Genomic DNA, 25,607 nt, shown 5'->3' on the forward strand with positions numbered 1-25,607 from the left:
AGCTGGAGATTAACTGCAATACTTGTATTATATGTATATTAATATAGATATATAATTACCCTTAAAATACCAAATCCACTTGAGCTCTTGAAGGAGAATTTCTCTGCATACATTAATTGCACTCTCTGTATTGTACTGGTTACTTATTGGAAATTTATGTTATAAAAATCCTAAATTCAGGCACTAAAAAAAAAAATAACAATACTAATAATAATGTGTGCTTAGTTTAGGAAGTTTACAGTGCTTCTTAATCTGCATTCTGCCCTTGTTTCTTTGATTTCTTTGGCTGGAAATTGGTCCCCTCTTATTAAATACAGGTGGTGGGATTTTCTTCAGTAATAAAGCGCTATATTGACATTTATTTAGTTCCCAAAAAATATATTCTTTAAAGACAAATTCATATCCTGTATTTACAATTTTTTTTCCAAGGTTTCCATTCACAACAGAGGAACAGAGGGGGGAAATAAGAGGACATAAAAGAGAAATACAAGTGATTCAGAGACTAAAAAAAACAAAAAACAAACAAACAAAAAACGCGAACATCTCTTTTTCATGTGGAAGCTAAACAGTAATACTACAACAGGCCTCCCAGTCCAAAAAATATCCTTCGTTAAACTGTTCTCCATTAAATAAAATTATTCCTCTTTTTCTTTCTCTTCTCATATTGTTGTTGTCAGAACTCGCTGTGCTGCTGTCCCGTGGTGAGGTCTGAGGAAAGAGAAGAAGAGGAAACTATTGCTCAGAGGTGAATAAAGTCTAGACATTATAATTATATTATCTGAAACAAATTTGGCAATTTTACTCTTAAAAAGAAATCCTTCGTTTAAACTAACGAAGCAACTTTTTTAACACTTCGAGTTTGTTTCCTTCAAACGGTGTTAAGCTGTATTTATGCAAATTAAAAACCCCACTATAGGTAAATTGTTTTATGTCTTTTCACGCTCTGCTTCATTCATGATGTTGCCATCAGGGCTTTCTTTGACATACATTAGCTTCATTCAAGGGGGGGGGGGGGGGGGGGGGGGGGGCGTGAATAAATAGCGGCAGATTATTTAAATGACTTGGTGGCGATAGCTCATTGTTGGAGGATGGGGGGGCAGGCTGGGAGGGGAGAGAGGGAGGGAGAGGCGCAGAATATATCAGACTCCTGCCTGACGAGGCGTTAAAGTGGGGACTCAATCGTATGATTTATGTGCCGAGTTCTGCCTCCCCAACCAGTCAGGTGTAACAGTGTTTACCTCTTGCTGTAAGGTTCATTTAATCGAGGCTGATGGTGTTATAATGCCAAAATTGATTTGAAATCACCTGTCAGTGATCATCTGAAAGGGGGACTTCAGGGAATCGGGCCTGTGGTCGCTCTCTTCATCTGCGGAAGGAAAGAAAACAAACTAGTGAGTGACAAGGTGTTCGTGAAATTACCTTTGAAAATAAAGTGAAACTGCCCTGCAGGAAGGAGAGCTGCTGTTGTCGCCATTTGAGTGATTCAACGGAACAAGTCCTATGAATAATAATAATAATAATAATAATAATAATAATAATAATAATAATAATAATAATAATAAGAAGAAGAAGAAGAAGAAGAAGAAGAAGAAGAAGAAGTTGAAATCAGGCCCATACCATCTCTTTTTGGACTGAAGCTCCCTGATGACTCTAGATCGCTGTCGTCTTCCGTACCCGACGTTCCCGTGCCGACCGTTGCCGGTCGTGCGTCACGACGCGCAGCCGGCACTGCGCCGTGGACGGGCAGGTGTCCGGCCGGCGCCCCTGCCAGGAGCGACCTCATGTTCAAAAGAGAGTTGGCATTCAGAAAAGCTGCATTGGCCCAGTTGTGCAGCTTGCCAATCTGGCACGTATATATTCCGTGACCCGGGAGTAAGGCCGGGTGTCCGGTGGAGGCCAAAGCCGCGTGGTGCGCAAGGGCCGCGGGGGGAGATTTGTGAGAGCTGTCGGGCGCCGTGGCGGTCTCAGCCAGAGACCAGATTTTAGGTTTGCTCTGTGCTGGTCTCTGGCACTCCTGCCTGCCAGGCGAATGATCCGCGGGAAGCTTGACACTGGGCGATTTACCGAGAGAAACACCCGCCTCGGCTCCTCTCAGGGCCTCCGCAGAAAGCGTCCTGCTGCTCTCCGAGCTCTTCGACTCAGAGGCCTGCTCGGCGGCGGACAGGCCCGCCTCGGCCTCCCCCCTCGCGGAGCCACGCTCCCCTTCGCGCTGCTCCTCGGGTCTCTCGATATCGACGGTTTCCAAATCTATCTCCTCCTCTTCATCTTCGTCGTCGCTGCCGTTCTTGCCGTGCTCGTCCTCGTTGTCGCTGCTGAAGATGCGGCCGTCCCGGTCCTCAGCGCTGCGGCCCCAGGTGACCTTGTTCTCCTTCTTCAGGCGTCTGCGGGCGTTCGCGAACCACGTCGACACCTGTAAAAGAAAAGCGCGTTTTTAAGCATTATTATTCAGATGCTGTGGTTTGAAAGCTGTAGATGGGGAATTATAAAACATTTAAAAAGACATCTGATTTTATTTATTATTCCTGAGCTTTTTTCCCTCTGCAGGTGTATTAAAAACAGTCATATGGGCCAACTGAGTTCTCATAACAAATAGCAGTGCTATTGAAGGACATTAAAATGAAGAATAAAACCTTTAAAATAATGATTAGAGATTTATTTTAAGTGGGCCTGGAGGCTGATGCCCACCAAATTGTGCTTGTAAGGTGCCAGAAAGACCACTGAACTGAAACATTTTATACAAATTGAGCTCCGAAAACATATCACGCTGCCCACCTGTGTGAGTGTCATTCTCGTAATGATAGCAAGCATGATCTTCTCTCCTTTGGTGGGGTAAGGGTTCTTCTGGTGTTCCTGCAGCCAGGCCTTCAGGGTGCTGGTGGTCTCCCTTGTGGCCGTTTTGGCCCTTGACGGGTCTCCGTACGGGTACTGGCCGTAGGGGTAGAAGCCTTGGGCGGTGTGAACAGGTAGAGAAGCTGGGTGGGACCCCGGGCTGTCCTTCAGCTCATACTGTGAGCCCTGGAATGTTGTTGGGAGAAAAAAAAATGGGGGCAACTTGTTGAGCAACTCCAAAGATATTTGCGCCTCAAGTTCAGAAAAAATGGAAATTTGGAGCAAAAACGTTTTGCGTGACAAAACAAAACAAAAAACTTACAAGTTTGAAAAAAAAAAATCAGTAATCAGACACAGATCACAACAAATATCCTTCATTTTTAGGTCGCTTGCAAATTTCTATGATCTAGGCCTACCATATTATTTTGTTTTGATTTTTATTTAATTCAATATTGATAAATGCCTTTATGCTAAAACGTGCAGCCTACCACAGTAGACAGGTCCACATTTGTAGAAAAAAAAAGCAAAAAACAAACAAAAACAACAACATTATGTTCACGCTTTCAAAAACCATGACCTCAAATTAAATTTGAAACTGAAGTTTAGTGTCACGCTACCAGAGATCGTTCATTTGTGTTATGTGGCTATTCAGTTCTTTGCAATTCACCCAAGTATTTATAGCTCCAACACACAGACAATTAAATATTAATTATTAATAATTAATTTATCTCAATAAAATTCACAAAAATTCTCTTAAAAAACAAATTAAAAAAAGCGAACAACCCGCCATTTAAATGGTTCAAGTTGTATTTACGCATTACAGTGAAAAGCTCAGCCTCACTATTTTCTTATGAACACCTGAACGTGTATCATCTCTCACCATCTGGGATATGAGGGCGAGGTCTGTGGCTCCGCTGTACGGCAGAAAGGCACTGTAGTTATGAGCCGCCCATGGGCTTCCGTACATCCCCAGCATGGAGCCGACAGCCGCGGCGGTCGCTGATGAGCTCACGCCGCCCTCGGTGGTTCCTTCCCGGGCAGAGCCCGGCCGCTCGCCTCCGTACACCTCATGGGAGGCGCTGAGGAACTGGGGATACCCCAGCTGAGGCAAAGACATGTCCGGAGTATGCGTGCAGTAAATCTCTCCCAAAGTCACAAGAGCGAAAAAAAGAAAGATGATGCAGGGGAAAAAAAAGAAAAGAAAGAAGGAATCCCCAAAAAAGAACAGAAAAACGGGACAGTTAAAAAACAAAACAAATCAGGATGACCCCCACTTAAAAAAGAAGAAACTGTCAGCCTTCCCTTCCACCGAGTTGTGTCTCAGGAGCAGTTTGGCACTTTCGAGTGCGGAGTTGATGCGTATGTCTGGCCGCAGGAGCTTCTGGATGTGGAGCTGAGTGACTGATTGGCAGCCTACTTAAGCACCAAGCTCCTCCTATGCCCGGGGCAGGCGATTAGTGCATTGGTTAGCCCAGGTCGTCTGCGTGTGTGTGCGTGTGTATTGATGTATGTGATTTAATTTCGACAGTCTTCACTGTGTCTACCGAAAAGGTAACCTGTGTGTGTGCGCGCATGTGTGCGCAGTGTATGTGTGTCTTGCGCAATGAATTCATTAATTACTACTACTACTACAATAATAATAATAATAATAATAATAATAATAATAATAATAATAATAATAATAATAATAATCTCTCCGTATTTTGGTGTCATTTTTCGGTGCTTTGACTGCTGACTCGTGGGGTATGCCCGGACATTCCTGGTCCAGCAGATGGGCCGGGAAGCATTGATATGGTCGGACAGATCCACGAGGAATGTCCGTGATTATCGGCGGAAGTCAGTGGAGCTTATGTTTTCAGAGCTGTTGAGATAAAGGAGAGTGGAGGTAATGACAGAGATCGAAGATGATAGGAGATGGCAGCGATACGGAGCGCACGGGAGCTGTGGAGTGGAAAATGACAGATGTTTGCTGAGAAGAATAGACTACTGTAGGCCCTTGGTATCAGTTGCAGATGTCGCAGAAATGTTAAAGCACCACCACTTTTCATCTCATATGAAAAGTGGTGGTGTTTTTTTTTTTTTGAGGGGGGGGGGGGGGGGACCATATTTATGTGGGAGAAAGTGTAAAAATGGACCCTCACGTGTGGGAGGAGGCAGGCTGATGTGTCCTCATTGACAGGCTTAACCATCACAACACATAGCAACTGTGCTTCTTTGAACACACACACCTCCTTTCACACACTGTGTCACACACTCTATCACACACACGCACACTTGGGCAGTGCTAATGAGGTTGAGCACCCTGCACCCTGCTCTGTGGCCCTGTGGCCCTCCTGGGTCCCCTCAGAGGTTAGCGCTGTAATTACTCCATCCCTATAAATACAGATTCATCATTTCACACTCTGAGCTCCTGATGAGCTTGGCTGAGCCAAGAGAGAGAGAGAGAGAGGAGAGAGAGGAAGGGGAGGGAGAGGGGGAGGGAAGAGGGGTCTAATGATTTAATTACAGTGCTTAAAGCCCACTCTGGCTAAGTGATGGTCCTCTCTGTCTCTTTCTCTGCTCTCTTCCCTCCTCAGCGCTGGCACCTAGAGGGCTTTACTCATGAATCTCAAAGCTGTTTTTCCTAAACACATATTATGACGAGCCCCGCCGCCGCCACTGCTGCCGCTGCATATGTGTGTGTGAGAAACAGAGAGCGGGAGAGGGAGAGAGGATGCTTAATCTCCATGGCATTTTAAATGGCATTCATGGAGAGCGCCTCTATCCTCATTGCCAAGGTAAATGGAGCCAGGGGACTCTCCATTTCAGCTCGATAAAAGAGCAACGTTAAAGACCCTCACCATCTACCCCTCAGCCCCCCACCCCCTCTCTCTTCCCCTCTCTCTCTCTCTCAGTCTTTGCCTCTCTCTCCCTCCCTTCCTCACTTAAAATTAATGTTTTTCTCATGACAGGGGAGGGAAACGAGACATATCCACCATCTAATAGGATAATATAGCCCCATTCACCACCACCATCACCCCTCCCTCCCTTCTCTCCCTCTTTCTCTCTCTCTCTCTCTCTCTCCCTCTCTGCCTTTGTAGCTGCCTGATTTCCATAGTGTCTCTGTGGAGAGGCAGTTAATGAATTCCTCTGAGCTGGAGAAAGGGGGAGAATGGTTTGGCGGTTTAGAGAGAGAGAGAGAGCGAGAGAGAAAGAGGGAGGGATAGGGGGAGGAAGGCTTTGAGCTATGCCATTCAACTTCACAGCCTCGGCCTGCTTGTGCATTCACCCTGTGCGTTTGTGTGCGCCGTGCATGTGCGTGTGTGTGTGTCTTTTAACATGAACCTGCTAAGACTACCAAATATTTAGACTGGCCTCAGACCTCTTTTTATGGCGACGGTGGATTGAGGGATCTCAGGAGGCAGCTTGACTCTATTTGAATCCCATTCCCTGCTATTAGCTCGGCCCAGACAAAGGAATAACTTACCGCAGGAAACAGACGAATAAAGTCCCCACAATCCACTCGCACTGGCCATTTCCTCTTGGGTAATTTGCAGCGGGGAAAATGAAGAAGCCTCCAAACATCACAAAGCTGTTTTTTTTCTGTGTGTTTGCTAACAGTTCAACAAAGGAGAGGTGGCAACAGTGATGCAAAAATGTTTGAATTATTAACTTGTTTGGTATTCGTAGATACTGTTTGGCCTCAGATTTGCTGTTCACACAGTCCTACATTTGCAACAGTGACAGAAAATTAAAGGAAAATAATCTACAAAAGTCATCGGTCTACAGTGTGGGGGAGCAGCAAAAACAAATGGACACACACTGAGTGTAATATCAGTGATTGCACTGCAGTATTTTACACTCTGAGGATCTTTGGCAGTGGCACAAAGTTGACTTTTCATGCACTTTTGCAACTTCAATTTTTACTTTATTTTTTTTAAATGCTTTTTAAACATATTTCTATAATATAATGACGAACAATCATGAGGATTTCACACTTTTCAAACACCATTATTGGCCAATTAGTCAATTTGGCAGCGAACCTGATGCCATGACTGTATGCTGTCATTACTGATGTTTGATGGTTAGTAACTTTGGCTGAAGATCTACCAAAACAGGAGAAAGTCCAAATTTCTCTTTATGTGTGTCTTAAATTAGTACTTTAAACCTGTACATATCGGTATTATGATACAAAATCCACATGTCACCATTTTATTTGGAGCAAAATGTCCTACAGTGGAATAAACTAGTAGTAAAATTATATTTACAGTATGTTTCAGCTAAAAACTCCACAGTGTTATTCTCTGCCTTTTATAAAATCTGTATGTAAAAGTAAGTCGTCACTTCCTGGTGTCAAACCTGGATCTGCATTCAGCCACCTGCTTGCCTGGATCTGGCAAGCAGGGGGCGACTCCTCGGCTTACAAACAGCGGTTCAGTTGAACAGAGGTCTATGGTGAAATGCCAGTTGAGCTCCCTTGCTCTATGACCTCATTAAATACATTTCTGATGGATTTATGGTCTCATTTGCTAGTTTTAAGTCTTTCCAAATAAAACTCCACAAGAGTAAACACAAATGAAATCAGAAATCCTGACTTTCCAGTTAGAATTTTAAACTGGAATGTCCCCTCAAATCAGATTTCCAACTCAGAAAGTTCGAGAGGCCCCAATAACCTCTGATTTCTCAATCCATGTTGCAGACAGTGTGCACAAAAAGCAGCAAAACTATAGAATTTGTCATCTGTAGTATCACTGTTGTGTATTGTTACGGCCCGGCTCTGCTAGGCGGCAGCGGACGTAACATAAATGAGCCCAGAGACCAAGGAGTTAGATAGGAAGACAAACATAAGGTTTATTAACACAACTGAAATCCGTTAGTGAAACAACTCACTAGGCAGCAGAGAAACTTTAAACAAACACCACGATTAATAACACCAGTAGAGCACTGCTCTACTAAACGTCTCGCAGGAGGCAACACAAAACACAGGCAAAAGGGAGGGACTCTCTGTACAGTCTGTTCAAATCAACAAGTCCCTCGACGAATGAAGACTCCTCAGCCTTTTATACTATCAGTTAACTGCAGTCAGCTGTGTCACTTGTCATAACTGCAGACAGCTGTGTCACTTGTCCGTCGTACTCCAGGCTCCTGCGGCAGCCAATGGTGTGCGTAGTCAGACAGGCTCGGATCCGCATAAAGTTGGGGCGGGCATATGTCCGGGCCAGCCAATCCGTGAGTCCTGGAGCACTGTAGCTTCCATGGAGGAAGGCGGGGCCACCTGAGGCCAGCGGCCGTAACACCCCTCCCCTTAAAATACCAACTATGTTGGGCTGAAGCCAACGTTACAGAGCAAAAACAACAACAAAAGACAAAAGCAGTAAAACATGTTTACAAACGGGACAGACCGTCGGCTAAAACATTTTCAGTCCCCTTTTTGTGGTGGATACTTAAGTTGTATTCCTGCAACAACAGAGCCCAGCGCATAAGGCGCTGGTTGTGATTAAACATACGCGCCAGGAACACAAGTGGGTTGTGGTCTGTGTACACAACAAGAGGCAACATGCTGGACCCCAGGTACACGTGAAAGTGCTGAAGAGCCAACAACAAAGCCAGGGTCTCCTTTTCAATGGTGGAGTAGTTTAACTGATTTTTATTGAACTTGCGGGAAAAGTAACAAACGGGGTGGTTCAAACCCAGCAAGTCTTCTTGCAACAGCACTGCCCCAGCCCCGACAGCACTGGCATCAACCTCGAGTTTGAATGGTCGCGTCAAATCAGGTGCAGCTAACACAGGAGAATGGCAGAGGAGGGCTTTTGCACTCTCAAAAGCATCCTGACACTCACTCGACCAGCTAAACTCAACCTTTGGGCTGAGCAGGTCAGTCAATGGCTTTACTACAGAGGAGAAATTCTTACAAAAGTTCCTGTAGTAGCCCACCATCCCTAGAAACCGACGTAACTCACGCCTGGTGGTAGGCGTGGGAAACTGTTTAATCACTTCCACTTTGGCATCTATGGGCCGGACCTGTCCACGTCCCACCTCCCTGCCTAAGTACGTCACAGTAGCTTTGGCAAACTCACACTTAGCTAAGTTGAGAGTTAGGGTAGCTTGTGCCAAACGGTGAAATACCTGTTGTAACGTTTCCAAATGATCTTGCCATGTTTCAGTGTAACCTACTAGATCATCTAGGTAGGCACTGCAGTTGGACAGACCACGGAGGACTTTATTTACTAGCCTCTGGAAGGTGGCAGGAGCGTTACACATGCCGAAAGCCATGACTGTGTACTGTAAAAAATCATCGGGTGTAACAAAGGCAGCGATGTTAGAGGCACGTTCAGTTAAAGGGACCTGCCAGTAACCCTTAAGAAGATCTAACTTGGAGACATACTGAGCAGTCCCAATACTGTCTACACAATCCTCAACCCTTGGGAGAGGATGTGAGTCAGCCACAGTCACAGAGTTCACCTTCCGGAAGTCTGTAATAAAACGGGGCGAGCCATCTGGCTTAGACTCCACTATACAAGGCGAGCTCCAGGGGCTTTGACTGGGCTTCGCTAAACCATGTTGCAGCAGATAGTCAGCCTCCTGTTTCATGAGCACGCGCTTATGGGGGCTGGCTCGATAAGGATGCTGCTTAATAGGTTTAGCGCCCTGGACATCAATGTCATGCTCTAGCACCGTAGTGGCAGTTGGCACATCCCCGAATAAACAGGTGTATTCCCTAATTAAGGCAATTATGTCCTCTTGCTGCTCTGAAATCAGATGCTCAAGCAAACCCGGCAATGCTTTTAGCATTTCAGAGTTAGACAAACGGGGTCTAGAACAGGTGGGATAACATAGTTTTAACCCATCACCCCCATCCGCCCCTCCTTCCTCCAGGTGGCTTGAGGCTACAATAGGAACACAGAGCCCTGCAGGCTTTGGTGTTGACCGCGGATGGTACAGTTTCAACATGTTTACGTGACAGACACGTGTTTTGCGTCTGCGGTCGGGAGTGCAAATTACATAATCTGTCTCCCCTCTCTTTTCACAAACTTTAAATGGGCCACTATACCTAGTAGACAAGGCTGAGCCAGGGACAGGCAAGAGCACGAGAACCTGGTCACCCACCTGAAAGGTTCTTTTAACAGAAGCCTTATCATAATGGCGTTTCATCTTTCCCTGTGACGCGGCAAGGTGTTGCTTAGCCAGAGCGTTGGCTTGATTCAAACGCTCACGGAAGTGTTTTACATAACTGCTGACGTTTGTTTTGAAAACCCCTTGTGGGCTCAAAAACGCCTCTTTCAGAGCTTTGAGGGGTCCCCGTGGCCTATGGCCAAATACTAGCTCAGAGGGACTAAACCCAAGTGACTCCTGAACGGCGTCACGGGCAGCAAATAACACGAATGGAACACCCTCGTCCCAGCTTTTATCACTCTCCAGGCAGTATTTGCGTAGCATCGTCTTCAAGGTCTGGTGCCACCGCTCTAATGCACCTTGCGATTCAGGATGGTAAGCAGAGGACACAATATGCTTAACACCCAGAGTGCTAACTGCTTGTTTGAATACCTTAGACTGAAAGTTCGAGCCCTGGTCGGTTTGTACGACCTTAGGCAAGCCAAACACTGAAAAGAAGGTTGTCAACGCCTTAACGACAGATCTCGCTGTAATTTTATGTAACGGGACAGCCTCGGGGAAGCGGGTAGCGGCACACATTATCGTGAGTAGGTATTGCTTTCCTGATTTTGTTCTAGGTAGTGGACCCACACAGTCTACTATGACATGGTCAAACGGCTGATCCACTACAGGAATGGGACACAACGGAGCCGGGGGTATGACCTGATTGGGTTTACCTGCAATCTGACATACATGGCAACTGTTGCAAAATTTAGAAACATCACGCTTCATACCAGGCCAAAAGAAATGTTTTAATAGTAGCTGGTATGTTTTTGTGATGCCCAAGTGTCCTGACCACTGGCTTTCATGGGCAAGGGCCAGGATCTTCTGCCGGTACGCAGAGGGCACTACAATCTGCTTGACCTTACTCCAATCTGCACCTTCTGCACCTGGTGGAGACCACTGACGCATTAGAACATCATGTTCTATAAAATAGGCTTGTTGCTCCTTTTTGGCTTGCTCAGCACTCACCATACGTTTGAAACAGCTCTTTATTGTTTCATCAGCTAATTGAGCTGCTGACAGCTGGTCTCTAGTCAAAGGCAGTACAGAGTCCTTAGGAAATGGATCAGGCTCCTCGGGTGTCACAGAGTCTGGAGGTGACAGAACATTGTTTCTGTTAGTGGGTACATCAGTCTCCCCGGAAAACGAGGACATCAACACAGAATCAGAGAGGGCAATATCAGTATCTTTCCGAGCTTGTGCTCGAGTAATTGCACAGGCTGGATACAGCCCAGGGTGCATAGACACATCAGAAGTTTTCTGATTCAGGGGGTTGTCTAAAACCTCCAGACGAGGGAGCACTACCCCTCCTGCGATGTCGTTGCCCAACAGCATGGCCACACCCTCTATTGGCAAGGCCGGGCAAACGGCAACAGGGAAAAATCCTGTAGCAAGGCTAGATTTAATAAAAATTCTGTGAACTGGTCTAGGAGCGTAACCCATCTCTATCCCCCGCAGAACAGAATTAAAACCACATTCACTTTTGGCAGAAAATGGTAATACACTTGAGAGGATGACAGTTTGAGAACCTCCAGTGTCCCTTAAAATACGCACAGGTTTTAACTCGGATGGATTGTCTGTTAGCGATACTAAGCCATCAAAAATGAATGGTTCGAAACAGGGGTCAGGCACCCTACCACCACACTCATGGTCCTCGTGACGGGCCTCAGCTTTTACAAAACCCACCCCTTTGGGTGGTTGAGCATGTGATGTTTTGCGTTTTAATGCTAAACAGTCAGCAATCACATGTCCGGTTTTATGACAGTAAAAACATTCACGGTGTTCCCTGGACCCAGACTCTTTAGCTGTGTGGCGCTGCTGCACAGGGCTAACCCGTGGCTTCTCACTGTCAGTAAATGAGGCTTTGTGAGTGAGTACAAACTCATCAGCAAGAACAGCAGCAGATGTTAGTGACGTCACTTTCTGTTCATTCAAATACAGCACAATACGCTCAGGAATGCATTTCTTAAAGTCCTCTAACAAAACTAGTTCGCGCAGAGCGTCATAGTCAGTCGCTTTTGACGCAACACACCACTTATCAAAGAGAACCCCCTTTTCTCTTGCAAACTCCACATAAGTCTGCGACAGCAATCTCTTTTGCTGGCGAAACCTCTGCCTATAGGCCTCTGGAACTAGCTCATAGGCCTTCAAGACAGCTGCTTTAACACACGAGTACTCTAAACTGTCCTTTAAAGAAAGAGCAGCCACCACCTCTTGAGCTTTGCCGGACAGTTTGCACTGTAGCAAAAGAGGCCAAATCTCACTAGGCCACTGCAGCGCGCCAGCGATTCGTTCAAATGCTGCAAAGTATGTATCCACCTCAGTTTCTCTAAAAGTGGGCACTAAAGAAATGCACTTATCAATTTTAAAAGCAGAAGTGGACGTGGAGGTGGGACCGGAATGAACAGCAGAGACAGATGAGGCTTGAGACTGTGACTCCAGCTCAAGCTGTCGGAGCCTAACGGCCTTGTCTGCCTCTATTTCCAGCCTCCTTATTTCAAGCTGAATCCGCCGGTTCTGAGCCTTCTCCTCAGCCTCCATCTGGAGACGTGCCAGCCGCACCTTCAGCCGAGCTCCTTCTCTCCCTTCGGAACTCCCAGAAGAGAGTGGATCATAGCGAGGAAGCGTGCGCGGCGTTTTTCCCCGCTCATCCCCCTCACCATCCCCACTGGAACCATTTTGGCCCTCTTCAACTACGGCAGCTTGGCTTGGCACACCAGAGACCACAGGCAAAACAGGCGCTTGAAGCACACCAGCTCCCACCAACTTGTCCACCACTAAGGCTTTTATTTCACTCTTACGGAGAGTTTTTGAAACCTGCAGCTGAAAGTGATCCACAATTTGCAGCAAATCATTCTTGCGACAGCTATTAATAATCTCAAGAGACGGGGCAGCTAAAAAGCGCTGTAAACAAAACGCAGCCGACATAGTGCTTAATCTTTAGCAAATTCAATTTCTCTCTCTTTTTTTTTTTTTTTTTTTTTTTTTGACCCCCACTCCCAGGAACAAAGACCCCCTATGAGGGATCCCGGACGAGCCCCCACTTATGTTACGGCCCGGCTCTGCTAGGCGGCAGCGGACGTAACATAAATGAGCCCAGAGACCAAGGAGTTAGATAGGAAGACAAACATAAGGTTTATTAACACAACTGAAATCCGTTAGTGAAACAACTCACTAGGCAGCAGAGAAACTTTAAACAAACACCACGATTAATAACACCAGTAGAGCACTGCTCTACTAAACGTCTCGCAGGAGGCAACACAAAACACAGGCAAAAGGGAGGGACTCTCTGTACAGTCTGTTCAAATCAACAAGTCCCTCGACGAATGAAGACTCCTCAGCCTTTTATACTATCAGTTAACTGCAGTCAGCTGTGTCACTTGTCATAACTGCAGACAGCTGTGTCACTTGTCCGTCGTACTCCAGGCTCCTGCGGCAGCCAATGGTGTGCGTAGTCAGACAGGCTCGGATCCGCATAAAGTTGGGGCGGGCATATGTCCGGGCCAGCCAATCCGTGAGTCCTGGAGCACTGTAGCTTCCATGGAGGAAGGCGGGGCCACCTGAGGCCAGCGGCCGTAACACCCCTCCCCTTAAAATACCAACTATGTTGGGCTGAAGCCAACGTTACAGAGCAAAAACAACAACAAAAGACAAAAGCAGTAAAACATGTTTACAAACGGGACAGACCGTCGGCTAAAACATTTTCAGTCCCCTTTTTGTGGTGGATACTTAAGTTGTATTCCTGCAACAACAGAGCCCAGCGCATAAGGCGCTGGTTGTGATTAAACATACGCGCCAGGAACACAAGTGGGTTGTGGTCTGTGTACACAACAAGAGGCAACATGCTGGACCCCAGGTACACGTGAAAGTGCTGAAGAGCCAACAACAAAGCCAGGGTCTCCTTTTCAATGGTGGAGTAGTTTAACTGATTTTTATTGAACTTGCGGGAAAAGTAACAAACGGGGTGGTTCAAACCCAGCAAGTCTTCTTGCAACAGCACTGCCCCAGCCCCGACAGCACTGGCATCAACCTCGAGTTTGAATGGTCGCGTCAAATCAGGTGCAGCTAACACAGGAGAATGGCAGAGGAGGGCTTTTGCACTCTCAAAAGCATCCTGACACTCACTCGACCAGCTAAACTCAACCTTTGGGCTGAGCAGGTCAGTCAATGGCTTTACTACAGAGGAGAAATTCTTACAAAAGTTCCTGTAGTAGCCCACCATCCCTAGAAACCGACGTAACTCACGCCTGGTGGTAGGCGTGGGAAACTGTTTAATCACTTCCACTTTGGCATCTATGGGCCGGACCTGTCCACGTCCCACCTCCCTGCCTAAGTACGTCACAGTAGCTTTGGCAAACTCACACTTAGCTAAGTTGAGAGTTAGGGTAGCTTGTGCCAAACGGTGAAATACCTGTTGTAACGTTTCCAAATGATCTTGCCATGTTTCAGTGTAACCTACTAGATCATCTAGGTAGGCACTGCAGTTGGACAGACCACGGAGGACTTTATTTACTAGCCTCTGGAAGGTGGCAGGAGCGTTACACATGCCGAAAGCCATGACTGTGTACTGTAAAAAATCATCGGGTGTAACAAAGGCAGCGATGTTAGAGGCACGTTCAGTTAAAGGGACCTGCCAGTAACCCTTAAGAAGATCTAACTTGGAGACATACTGAGCAGTCCCAATACTGTCTACACAATCCTCAACCCTTGGGAGAGGATGTGAGTCCTGGAGCACTGTAGCTTCCATGGAGGAAGGCGGGGCCACCTGAGGCCAGCGGCCGTAACAGTATTTGTAACATGCTAAAAAAGCCACACACAAGAACACTGGCCAGCATGTCTGCAGGAACACGTGGTAGTGATGTTTTTGTATTGCTAGCGTTGCAGGAATAATGACAATACTTTGTTGAGTACCCAAACAAATCATGTTTTTCTTTGATTTTCCAACTACCAGTACTAGAACACAGCCAGCTCTGGACTGGCGTCAGTCCTGTCGCTGACACCTGACTTCCAGTGGAGGTGGAGCACAACGTTATCGTGTGACTGACAAGTTGCTAGTCAGCTTGAAGATTTAGCTTGATGCTTCAAGACTTGAATTAACTAACCCGTATGTCATAATCCAGAGGCTAATTCCATCTTTTATAAGATAAATACACAAATTATAGATGTGTGACCAGAAATGGATGATTTATAAATATATAAGATCACAGTTTGAAGCTCACAGTATGGGGCGTGTTTATAGGCTGGTAAGATTTTCATATAGTAACTACTTACATAATACAATCAAAGCTCATACATATTACACTGTATTTAATCTCAAACCCACATAGTTAATGGCAAAGATATGTTAATACCAAGAATATTCCAGTACACGCAAGTTCTCCATGATCTACACAGAAAGTCAATAAAGATCTTATTGGTTTGTATGCTAAAGTTAGCCGCTGGTGAGCTTACATTGAAAACTTGCCTGGTTTGGTACAAAAGCTTTAGATTAGCAAGTTTTATAAGAAAATTTTCACAACAAATAAATTCCACTATGAATTACTAAGTGACAATTTTTTTACTTGTACATAATATTGTACAGTGTTAGATAGAAAGCACTTAAGCACAGAGAAAAGAGTTTGTATGAATGCTATATAAGAACCAGTCCATACGTCTGTTCACAGCTACAGAACACTGGTTTTTACTAACACTGGAACAACCAGCCTGTTCACAGCTAAACCTTTACAGTGTAGTTGACAATGTAAACACTGAAAAACCACCATCTGCACAGGCACAAGTATCAAAGTCTAAACACAACACAACTGGAATAATAACCCCAACAGAATTAATGATTTAAGGTTAAGCATTAACCATCCACTTGGCAACAGTGGGAAGGAAAAACTCCCTTTTAACAGGAAGAAACCCCTGGCAGAATCAGGCCCAGGGAGGCGTGTTTACAAAAATACAATTAAAAAATCAGTGGAACTTCACTCTTATCATTTTTACTTTTGGTAAATGGCCTGTATTTATATAGCGCTTTAGTCCCTAAGGACCCCAAAGCGCTTTACATATCAAGTCATCCACACATTCACACACTGGCTACATTGTAGCCACAGCCACCCTGGGGCGCACTGACAGAGGCGAGGCTGCCGGACACTGGCGCCACCGGGCCCTCTGACCACCACCAGTAGGCAACGGGTGAAGTGTCTTGCCCAAGGACACAACGACCGAGACTGTCCAAGCCGGGGCTCGAACCGGCAACCTTCCGATTACAAGGCGAACTCCCAACTCTTGAGCCACGATCGCCCCTTTTGCTATGTTTTGTTGCAAAATGAAAAAAAAAGGAAAAAAAGCACTACATGAAAGATAACCCATTCACCATTCGTGCAAAATGTAAATAAGAAACCTCTTTCTAGTGTTATCTTCTTTCAGTTCAATTCAATTCAATTTTATTTATATAGCGCTAAATCACAACAACAGTCGCCTCAAGGCGCTAGGCAAGGCTTTCAAGTAGATTTATTCCTTGAAGAAATGAGGAAGGATACACTCTCCAATCACATTTAAGCAAAAAATGACACAACGAGGGATGCTTTGGAAATAAATAAAAATCATGTTTTTCTTTTTTTCATCTGATTGCATTTCTTCATTCGGCTTGTTAGTTTGGCTAATTAGTTAATCTTTTGCTGACTTCATAATCAGTTTTCAGGATGTCGGAGACTGCAGAGAATGAAGAGGGAAGGACAAGCTGCAGGTAGATAAAGAAAAACCTGTCCTCACCTACTTGACAGCAAAGATAAGCAGTGATAGATTCAGCTCTGACCTGATGTTAAAACAGATGGATCACTCTGATGCATAACAGATAAGCCTGCCAGCCTCGGGTAATACATCCAGCAGTCAAATGATCCCTCACACTGAGCTCGTACTTATTTTTTACTCTGTAACACTTTCCCCCCCTCATAGCAGTGATATTTGACATACAGCACAGGAGATGTCATTTCTTAATGGCTTATATCACCTATTATATCAGTGGCAGTTTGACCTGACAGCAGCTCGCCTGGTGATTGAACATTTCGACCCACAGGGGAAAGCCACGACAAAAAGCCTATCATTAGCAATTAACGGGCGAGCCGGCGTTTGTTTGTTAACAGCTCCTTTAGAAGTCCAATGGGGCTCATTTACAGTGGATGGCACTGATAACAAACCCTGACCTAGAGAGAGCCGGGGTCACTTTGAATCCGTCAAAACTGTTGTCTGCTTGGGAAACTCAAACCTTGTTGTCTTTTTATTCACTGAGAGCTGCCGTTAAAAACTGTTCCATCATTCCCTATAGAGAGTGCGATAAAAACAAGCCATGTTCAACAAGATTGCTGACTGAAAAAAAAGGTGAATTCCCTCCTCCTCCTCTTTACAGAAAGACTTAGCAGGGGGCTTTTCTCATGGCCGGGGATCTGATTGTTTTCTAAACGGATTATTAACTCTTTTGTTACAGTAGGGGTCACTTTAATGCTTCTTAGGGCCCATTAGCATTGCTTTAAAGCACGCGCGTGCACACACACACACACACACACACACACACACACACACACACACACACACACACACACACACACACAGATTGCTGTGTTCTAGGATTTGGCGTTTCTTGTCTTTGTTGTTCACGGTGGGAGAGGAATGATACCGTTATAATGCTGTTAAAGACAATACCTCAACTTAAAAGGGGGAGTTTGAGGGAAGGGATGTGTATGTGTGTGGGTTATGATGAAAAGGTGCCCTTAGGAAGACAAGTGAGCTTAATGCAATAGTGCTGACTTCAATGGATACCTCAAAGAGAAGTGGCATTACACAGTCTTCTCTGCTGAAAATCCCCTACAAGTCCTTGAGTGAAAGAAGGATCAGCCCAGTCTTCATTTAAGAACTGACAGAGATCACTGAGCTGGAGGAGTTAGGATCAACTCAAAGCACCCACAGCAGATATTGTTTATCCAGTTTTTTTTTTTTTTATTCTTTGCAATATTTGCTTTATGCTCATCCAATAAGGATCTATTAAAGGCAAAAATAAGCTACCCTTGGGAAAATCAAAGCTATTCAGTTGAGGTCAAAGCATCACAGGGCCACAGAGGTGTTTGCTCTTTGGCTCATATTGACCGTATGAATGTGAGATTGTGAGTTGAGAGGGAGGAGGGCTAGAGACCCTCGGATCCTGGCTGGGTGCCTCCCCGAGCTTTGAGCTGCCGTTCTGGTGGAAGGATAAAGAGGGTATCTCTTACAGGCCTGACCTCCAGCCACCCCCTTCATCAGAGTTAGAGGTCAAAGATCAGATCAATTGGGTCCCTATGGCCCACACAGCAACACGGCTTAATCACCTATTAACTTCCAGCAAAGAGGGGAAGATGTTGGTCTGGCGTTATATTTAATCCATCTGATTTCAAATGTTTAGGCTTACATGATGTTGTATTATGTTGTGGTTCAAATGCATCACATGTCAGATATAGTGTCAAAGACAGTTTGCAGATATAGCAACATATTAGATGTATATTCAAAGATTCCTTAAGGATTCAAAAAAGATGTACCATGTGCCATGTTTTATTTTGTTTTGTAAATCATTTACTTTTTACATTTGTAATTCAAAAGACTGAGAGCTAAATGTCAACTTTACATCATAGCTTGGGCTCATTCATGCTCACGGTTCTTGCCCTCATTATCGGCACATGCACACCAAAAGTGCTGTCACGTCCGCTTGTGCAAGCTATGCTTTGGTGTCATTTCAGCTGGTTGTGTAACTCTCTTTTTCCAACCTTGTGTGGGTGTCACTGCTGCCAGGGTGAAGACTTACATGTCGGATTTTACCGCTAACATCGGTACCCACACCCTAAGTACTGGTATAAACGGTGACGGGACTGCGGTAACGTCATTGTTTTAGTGAGGGACATGACTAACGAAGTGACCATAATAAGCCCATTGGATGGTAAATTGATTGGTCCACTCATTGCAGGTTTGGCGCTTTGACCTCCTGGCTCCGCCAAATGCCAGTATGTCCTTGGGCAAGACACTGAATGCAAAATAGCTCCTGACAGAAAGCCAAAACCTTGCGTGGCAGCTCTGTCATTAGTTCGTTACTGAGTAAACACTGTAAATTGTTTGTAAATGCTATGCAAAAAACCCCAAAAGGATAATATAGAAACCAGCACAGCCACAGCCTATTTACCAATACTTTTCTAATGAGCTCATTATTCTTAAAGGTAACTTTAACTTTAACTTTAAATCCTCTTCCTCCGTGCCCCATCTTCTAAATTAAAAAGAAAAATGTTTTAAAAAGGCCAACAAAAGCCATTCTAACCATTCTGGCTTTGAAATGGAGCAAAAAGTTGTACGCTGGCTACATTTATCTTTTATATGGGTGAAAAATAACTTAAAAATGGCTCACCCCACCAGTTTACTTGTTTTATACAATCTAGTCGTTGTTTTAAGCTAGCAAATACCAAACCACTTTGTCCACTAAACTCACACAGGCCAAACTGGTATTTACTGGTCATGAAATTTTTGGTTAACAGGACTGTTAATGCCCTGTTGTTATTTTTGGGCCATGGAAATGACTATAATTATTTCAGGTGAGATCAAGTTTTAATCCTAGCTAGCCACATAAATGATAGATTTAGTCAGAAAGCAGTTTAATTTTCGGTTTCAGCACGAACATGCTCTTCATTAGCTTCGAGTCTTATTAGAAAGGAAAATCCACCCTCAGTATCCACACCATTCATATCCTTGTCACAAATATCTGCACACTCCCTGAATAAACCAAAGGTACAGTAAAGCAAACAGATACATGATCTTGAACTAACTGCAGAGATGTGCCGCTGGGTGTGCTTCCTGCTTTTAAGCTCTATCAACTTCCTCCTAAACTCTACACCCTGCGAAACACCTCCACCCTGCAGTGAGGTTAGTCTAACCCTACTAGCTCAAAAAAAAAAAATGCTATGCAGTGAATCGCTTGCAGCACACGAGATCTTTTTTCACATATTTAATAATAAGTTGCTTATTTGTAGAGGCAGCCCTCAGAATGGTTCAACATATAAGTCATATTATTACACCATCATATCCATATAAAGGCATTTTTCCATAATCTCGATCAAGATTGATTGGTTCTAACGCAGACAAGAATGAAGGTTCAATCTGCAACATTTCATGTGAATAAATGTTTGTTTGCAAATAATATAATTCAGCTTATACCCACTTTATGAATCTTTGCACTTGCTAATCTAAACACCTGGCGTCTGGTAGGCTTTCCTGGGCGAAATCCTCTGGCACGCAGGGAAGTGATGGGCTTTATCTGTTTGTCCAGAATCAACAGAAGAAGAACTGGGTAGTTTGCATCGGTACATCTAAAGCGATGGCAAGAGCAGCACACCTGCACAATCACCTTGCTGAATTTTCAAAAAAAGGATGGCGACACGTCTGAAATGCATGATTGACAAATGCACACTGAATGGAGTGGTGATGATTTGAACCTGAAATATGAATGAAGTTATATATGAGAGTGAGGAAAAGAGAAACATCAAAGTGAGGCACGGGACTATACGGTGACTGTGGGGATGTACACAGTGGAGCCCAACACAAGGCCAGGCTGTCACATATCTGCGCAAAGACTCAATAACAGAGAGTCTGTATTGCTGCTGTCTGTCAAGCCTTTGAGAAGCAACAGTGGAGGTGGGGAGCATGCATTCCTCACAGCGGCTCCTTGCAGCTCGGCCAATTAGCAGCTGAGTGGTTTGTTTAAGTCCAAGTGATGATGAGATGTTGTGCTGGGAGGCAGCCCAGTTCATTAAGCACACCGTTGTCTCTGGTTTACTCAGCTTGCCGGCTTTAACAGCCTCTCAGTGCTTGTTTACCAGTCGCAAATATGACAGACTGTATGTCTATTTGACCGTCTGTTTGTGCGAGTGTGCATGTGCGGAGGTGACGGAGGAGGTGGTGTGTTTGCGTGGGGGGGTGCGTGTGGGGGTGCATCTGTGGCGCTTTACAGGAGGTGGACACTTGTGCGATATATGCAATTCAATGTAAAAACTCTGCGAAAACACCTCAAGCATCATCCAAAAAGTTTAACCAACAGTTTTGTGACAGTGTCAACGAAAATTAACATTTCAACTTAACTTAGGTGTGGAAATACACTCCTTCCACTCATTTGGATTGTTGTAGAATCTTTTCTTTTTTCTTAATGACAGTTTTATATAGTTAGGTTCTTAAATATCTGGACAGTGACACAGTTTTGGAAATTGTGCCTCTGTACACCACAACAGTGCATTTAAAATCAAGCGGTCAGTGTGTGAAAAAAGTACAGACTTTCATCTTTAATGCAAGGCTTTACAAAAGTATTCACTTTCAGTTATAGTGCCCAATAACAAGAACAGTTGCCTCAGTTCACTTTATCTTGGAAATTAAAGACCCTACAACAATCGAGAGAATACCCCAACAATCAGATGACTGCTTATGAGTAAGCACGTGGCAACAGTGGGAAAGAAAAAAAAACCCTTTTAACAGGAAGAAACCTCCAACAGAACCAGGCAACAAGGAGAGGTTGCAATTCCAGTTGGGAATGAAGGGAAGGAAACAGACCAAAAGACACACTACGGAAGAGAGCCAGAGATTAAGAGCTAATGATTAAATGCAAAGTTCTGTATAAACACAAAAGAGGTGCATCATGGCTGATGCAATACACCCAGTGTTGGGGAGTAACGGAATACATGTACCGCCGTTACGTATTTAAAATACAACATATGAGTAACTGTATTCCGTTACAGTTACCGATTAAAAAGGTGGTATTCAGAATACAGTTACTTTGTTGAAATAAATGGATTACACTGCGGTACTTTCCTGTTTCATATTGTCGCGGGTCAGGACTGTTTGGGTTTTGTTTGACAGCTACGTTCTTTTGTTCCAGGCGGCAGTGTTATGGTTGCCATGGTTACAGGGCGACGCTCTCTCTCTCTCTGCGACTGTGTGTTTCCTGGGTGAGAGAGCGCCTTTTCGTTGTTGTTGTTGTTGTTGTGCTAAGCTAACAGGCAGAATGCTACAAGCATAGCTCTAAAGAATGTAGCATCATGGGCAGTGTAGTCCATGTTGCAGGGAGAATGGACTGCCATACACGTTATGGGTCTGTGAGCGAGGAGGGAGAAAAAGGGGAGTGGAAAGGTACGAGTTGTCATCGAGGAAAAACGGGAGCTGTAAGCATGTAAATATAATAATAACCACTTCAGCCAAGAAGAGTGCCTGACGAGCCCAGTTGTAAGCAAGCTATTAAGACTCGTACACCGTGTTCGTGTTTTCCTCCGAAAACAATAAGTTCTGTTGGAGCAGCCTTTCAACGCCTCTCTCTGTCAAGAAAAGTTGACCCACACAACAAAGTAAAGCTATTTTTCAGCTACGAGCCGACAGGGACCCCGCCATATTAGTCAGAGGTCCCTTTACTACAGTTCGGAGTCGCGGACCTTCAGTAATAGTAATAAATCACACAGCAATAGTACATTCACGTAGTTGTAAAAAGCATGATAATATATTAAGTAATCCAAAGTATTCAGAATACGTTACTGTCATTGAGTAACGTAACGGAATACGTTACAGAATACATTTTGGGGCATGTATTCTGTATTCTGTAATGGAATACATTTTAAAAGTAACCTTCCCAACACTGAATACACCTATTAAAATACTCAACCCCAACCAACTGATGTTTTTATCGCCCATTTTTAGAAACTCAAAAGCGATTGGACAAACTAACACAAATTTAAATTTAAGGATTGTTTAAATATTACATAAAATCTCCTTTGCAGGCAGTGACTTCCTTAAGTTTTAAATATCTGCAAATACTGTCATCCCATGTGATGCTCTGCCAGGGCTTTATTTTGCTTATTTGTAGGTCTCTGTGTCGTCAGTTTTTGCATGTAATAACTGAAAAGCATGGCCTATTGGGATGAGATCAGGTGACTGAATTTGCAGTTGACTTGAGAAACTCTTGGCCTGCTTTTGCATTGTGTTTGGCTCACTATACGTTTGCACTATGAAGTGCTGTCTGGTCAGTTTGGCTGTTTTTTTTGGTGAATCTGAGCAGAGAGTTTAGTCCTTCACACTTCTATCAGCAGTCACATCAACCAGAAACAGGAGTGGCCATACATGCCCAGGCCATAACATTGCCTAAACCTTGCTTGACAGATAATGTGGCATGTTTTGGATCAGAAGCCCTTACTTTCTTTCTCCATAATTTCCTCTTTCCATCATTCTGGTCTGTTACTGATTTCATTTGTCCAATTAATTTTTTCAGAACAGACTGCATTAGATTTTTTCTGGTCTAATCTGGCCCTTTTGCTCTTGACTGTAAAACCAATGGTTTGCATCTCGCTGTAAACCTGTATTTCCATTCATTAAAGCGTGTCCTAAATTTAGACATTGACAGTGATACGCACACTTCCTCGCTAGTGTTCTTAATTAGGCTACATGTTGTGAAGGGGTTCTTCTTAATCAAGGAAATACATCTTAAGCAATAAGCCTCACCTGACCACAAAACTGCTTATTATTCAATTGTTCAAGCATCTTTAAGCCGCTAGGCTAACCTATAACTGGCACCAGTTCAGATTTAAAAGAGCTGTATGAAGGCGATATTACTTGTACACAGTTAACTTCACTTTAGGGTGTGGTTAAATAACACACCTTCTGCACGTTAACAACGAAACTCTTTGAGATGGAACAAAAGACCCTGTCTTGCACATTAAAGTGAGATATGTTACATGCCCATCCACCTCCCAGCCCTCCACGCCCGTAAGGGCAACACACACTAGCAACATTCAAAGCTCCAGACCTATTGTTTTCTGTGTACATAAGGCAGCAGAGAGGCACCATCTCTGGGGTTCTAATTTCATGTCGATGCATGTTAACGTATCACATTATGCCACTGTTGTACAAAAAGCATTAGTGTGTAACACCTCGCCCTTGAGCTAGCATTGGGTACATCTTTTTTATGCGTGTACCAAAAAGGTATTTGTTTACAGTGGAGCCACCCACTGGTACAGCGCTATTTGCTGCTGCCATAGTGTGCTGTATATTTACTTAATTACATTATTCACCAAGCAGTCTACTGTCTGTACTTGAGAAAATGATATCACACAAAATGATCATTCACTGGATAAGAGGGGCCTCAACTGTCACAGGCTAGCAACTGTGGCAAACAGCAACTGGGATACAAGTTTTGAAGACTTTAACACGGTTATGAAACTAATAATCACCCTTTAAATATTGACATTAGCCTTAAGAAAACTATTCATGTGTCTGAATACTTGGTAGGAATTACCTTTGCAATGTTATCCACGCAAGTAAGCAAAAGGCTCTCCTATTTGCCAACAGAGCAGCACAAAGCCACCCATTCATTCGTGAATGACCATATTAAAAACTCCAGGCTAGTTTTGTTTTAATCGACCTTAATTACTATCGCATTAGTCTAGCACTGGCTAGCTAGCTTAATTAGCATGGTTAGTAATTCATTCTGATAATAAATCAGATGGTAATCTTGATTAGTGAAAAACAACACATGCAAATGAAAACATGAAGAGTGGACCAAATAAAACAGAATATTTTTCTCAAAACATGGATGCTCATAATAACGCATAACTCTGAGCCTTAGTACAAGCTATGCTACACTCAGACCATAGCCTTGTTGGCTTTGAAATGGTTGTTTCAAAGACAGGTACCAGGTCTGTGACCAGTTAGTCAGCTGCAGTCTTCAAAGTAACTTTGGTTTGTCAAGACGACAATAAAACAGAGTCAGTCTGCTATGAGTCTGCTGTAAATTTGTGAATGATGGGGTAAAGATGGCAATTACAAGAAATTTATTTGTAATAAATCAGCAAAAATTCTATACACAGAATTTACATTGACTACTTACCTTCAGAGTCTAGCCAGAACCTCATAAATTTGAAAAATTTCTCTTCAAAGTGAAGCAGTTGCTGCAGGATGGTGAGTTAACGGCACAATTACGTAGGTGCTCAGCAACTTTGGTTTTACATATGCATATAACCAGAATACAACCAGTCTGCAACCAGCTGAGATGAGTTCTCTCAAAAAGATACATCGCAAACAAGTTGTGCTCATTGATGCAGAATGACTCAGACTGATTGCAACATGCACTGTACTATACTGTCTGAACTATACAGCAGTTATTTGCAAATCCTCACCAATCCATCTGAGAGTGATTGCAGTCAGTCCAAGTTAGACCTTGATTTTTTGGAGACAGGTTGCTTCGACCAGGCAAACTGTTAAATTTCCTTGCAAAAGTTGTTGAAAGCGATTGAGGGAATTGCACACTCAACCTCTGTGCAACCAGTTGGTTGCCCTAATTGCTATCAGTCTCTGACAGCAAAAAATGAAATAAAAAAAAATTAACAAAACCACTAGGCCACACCCATATTTCCAAGTCACGAGCGGGGTTGTATCCTATTTTTACCATAGTCTGACAATACACCTATTATAATACTCCTCCCCATAGTGTTATCAGTAAGGAGTAAACTAGATTTGAGAGAAAGAATTCATTTGCTTTTCTTTTGTGCTGGGCTCTATACATAATTATATTACTAACATTGGAGACTCTGGGCAATGACCTTCTTGTGGTTGAGTGTTAGTTAGAG

General features: G+C 44.0%; 1 protein-coding gene across 1 annotated transcript; it reads right to left on the minus strand.

Moving 5' to 3' along the window:
• Positions 1 to 339: 339 nt before the first annotated feature.
• On the minus strand, positions 340 to 4,206 carry irx1b (iroquois homeobox 1b). The gene is made up of 5 exons (XM_085446610.1): positions 3,710 to 4,206; positions 2,773 to 3,015; positions 1,618 to 2,410; positions 1,306 to 1,366; positions 340 to 708 (listed from the first exon to the last, which is right to left on the minus strand). Exons 1-5 carry the CDS (start codon positions 3,944 to 3,946, stop codon positions 660 to 662), a joined length of 1,383 nt encoding a protein of 460 aa, XP_085302736.1. The 5' UTR covers positions 3,947 to 4,206; the 3' UTR covers positions 340 to 659.
• Positions 4,207 to 25,607: the final 21,401 nt, after the last annotated feature.

The sequence above is a fragment of the Copadichromis virginalis genome, linkage group LG22, assembly GCF_057382275.1.
Source record: "Copadichromis virginalis isolate Kocher_CV1m ecotype Utaka linkage group LG22, C_Virginalis_male_GT1.1, whole genome shotgun sequence".
In the NCBI taxonomy this organism is placed as follows: domain Eukaryota; kingdom Metazoa; phylum Chordata; class Actinopteri; order Cichliformes; family Cichlidae; genus Copadichromis; species Copadichromis virginalis.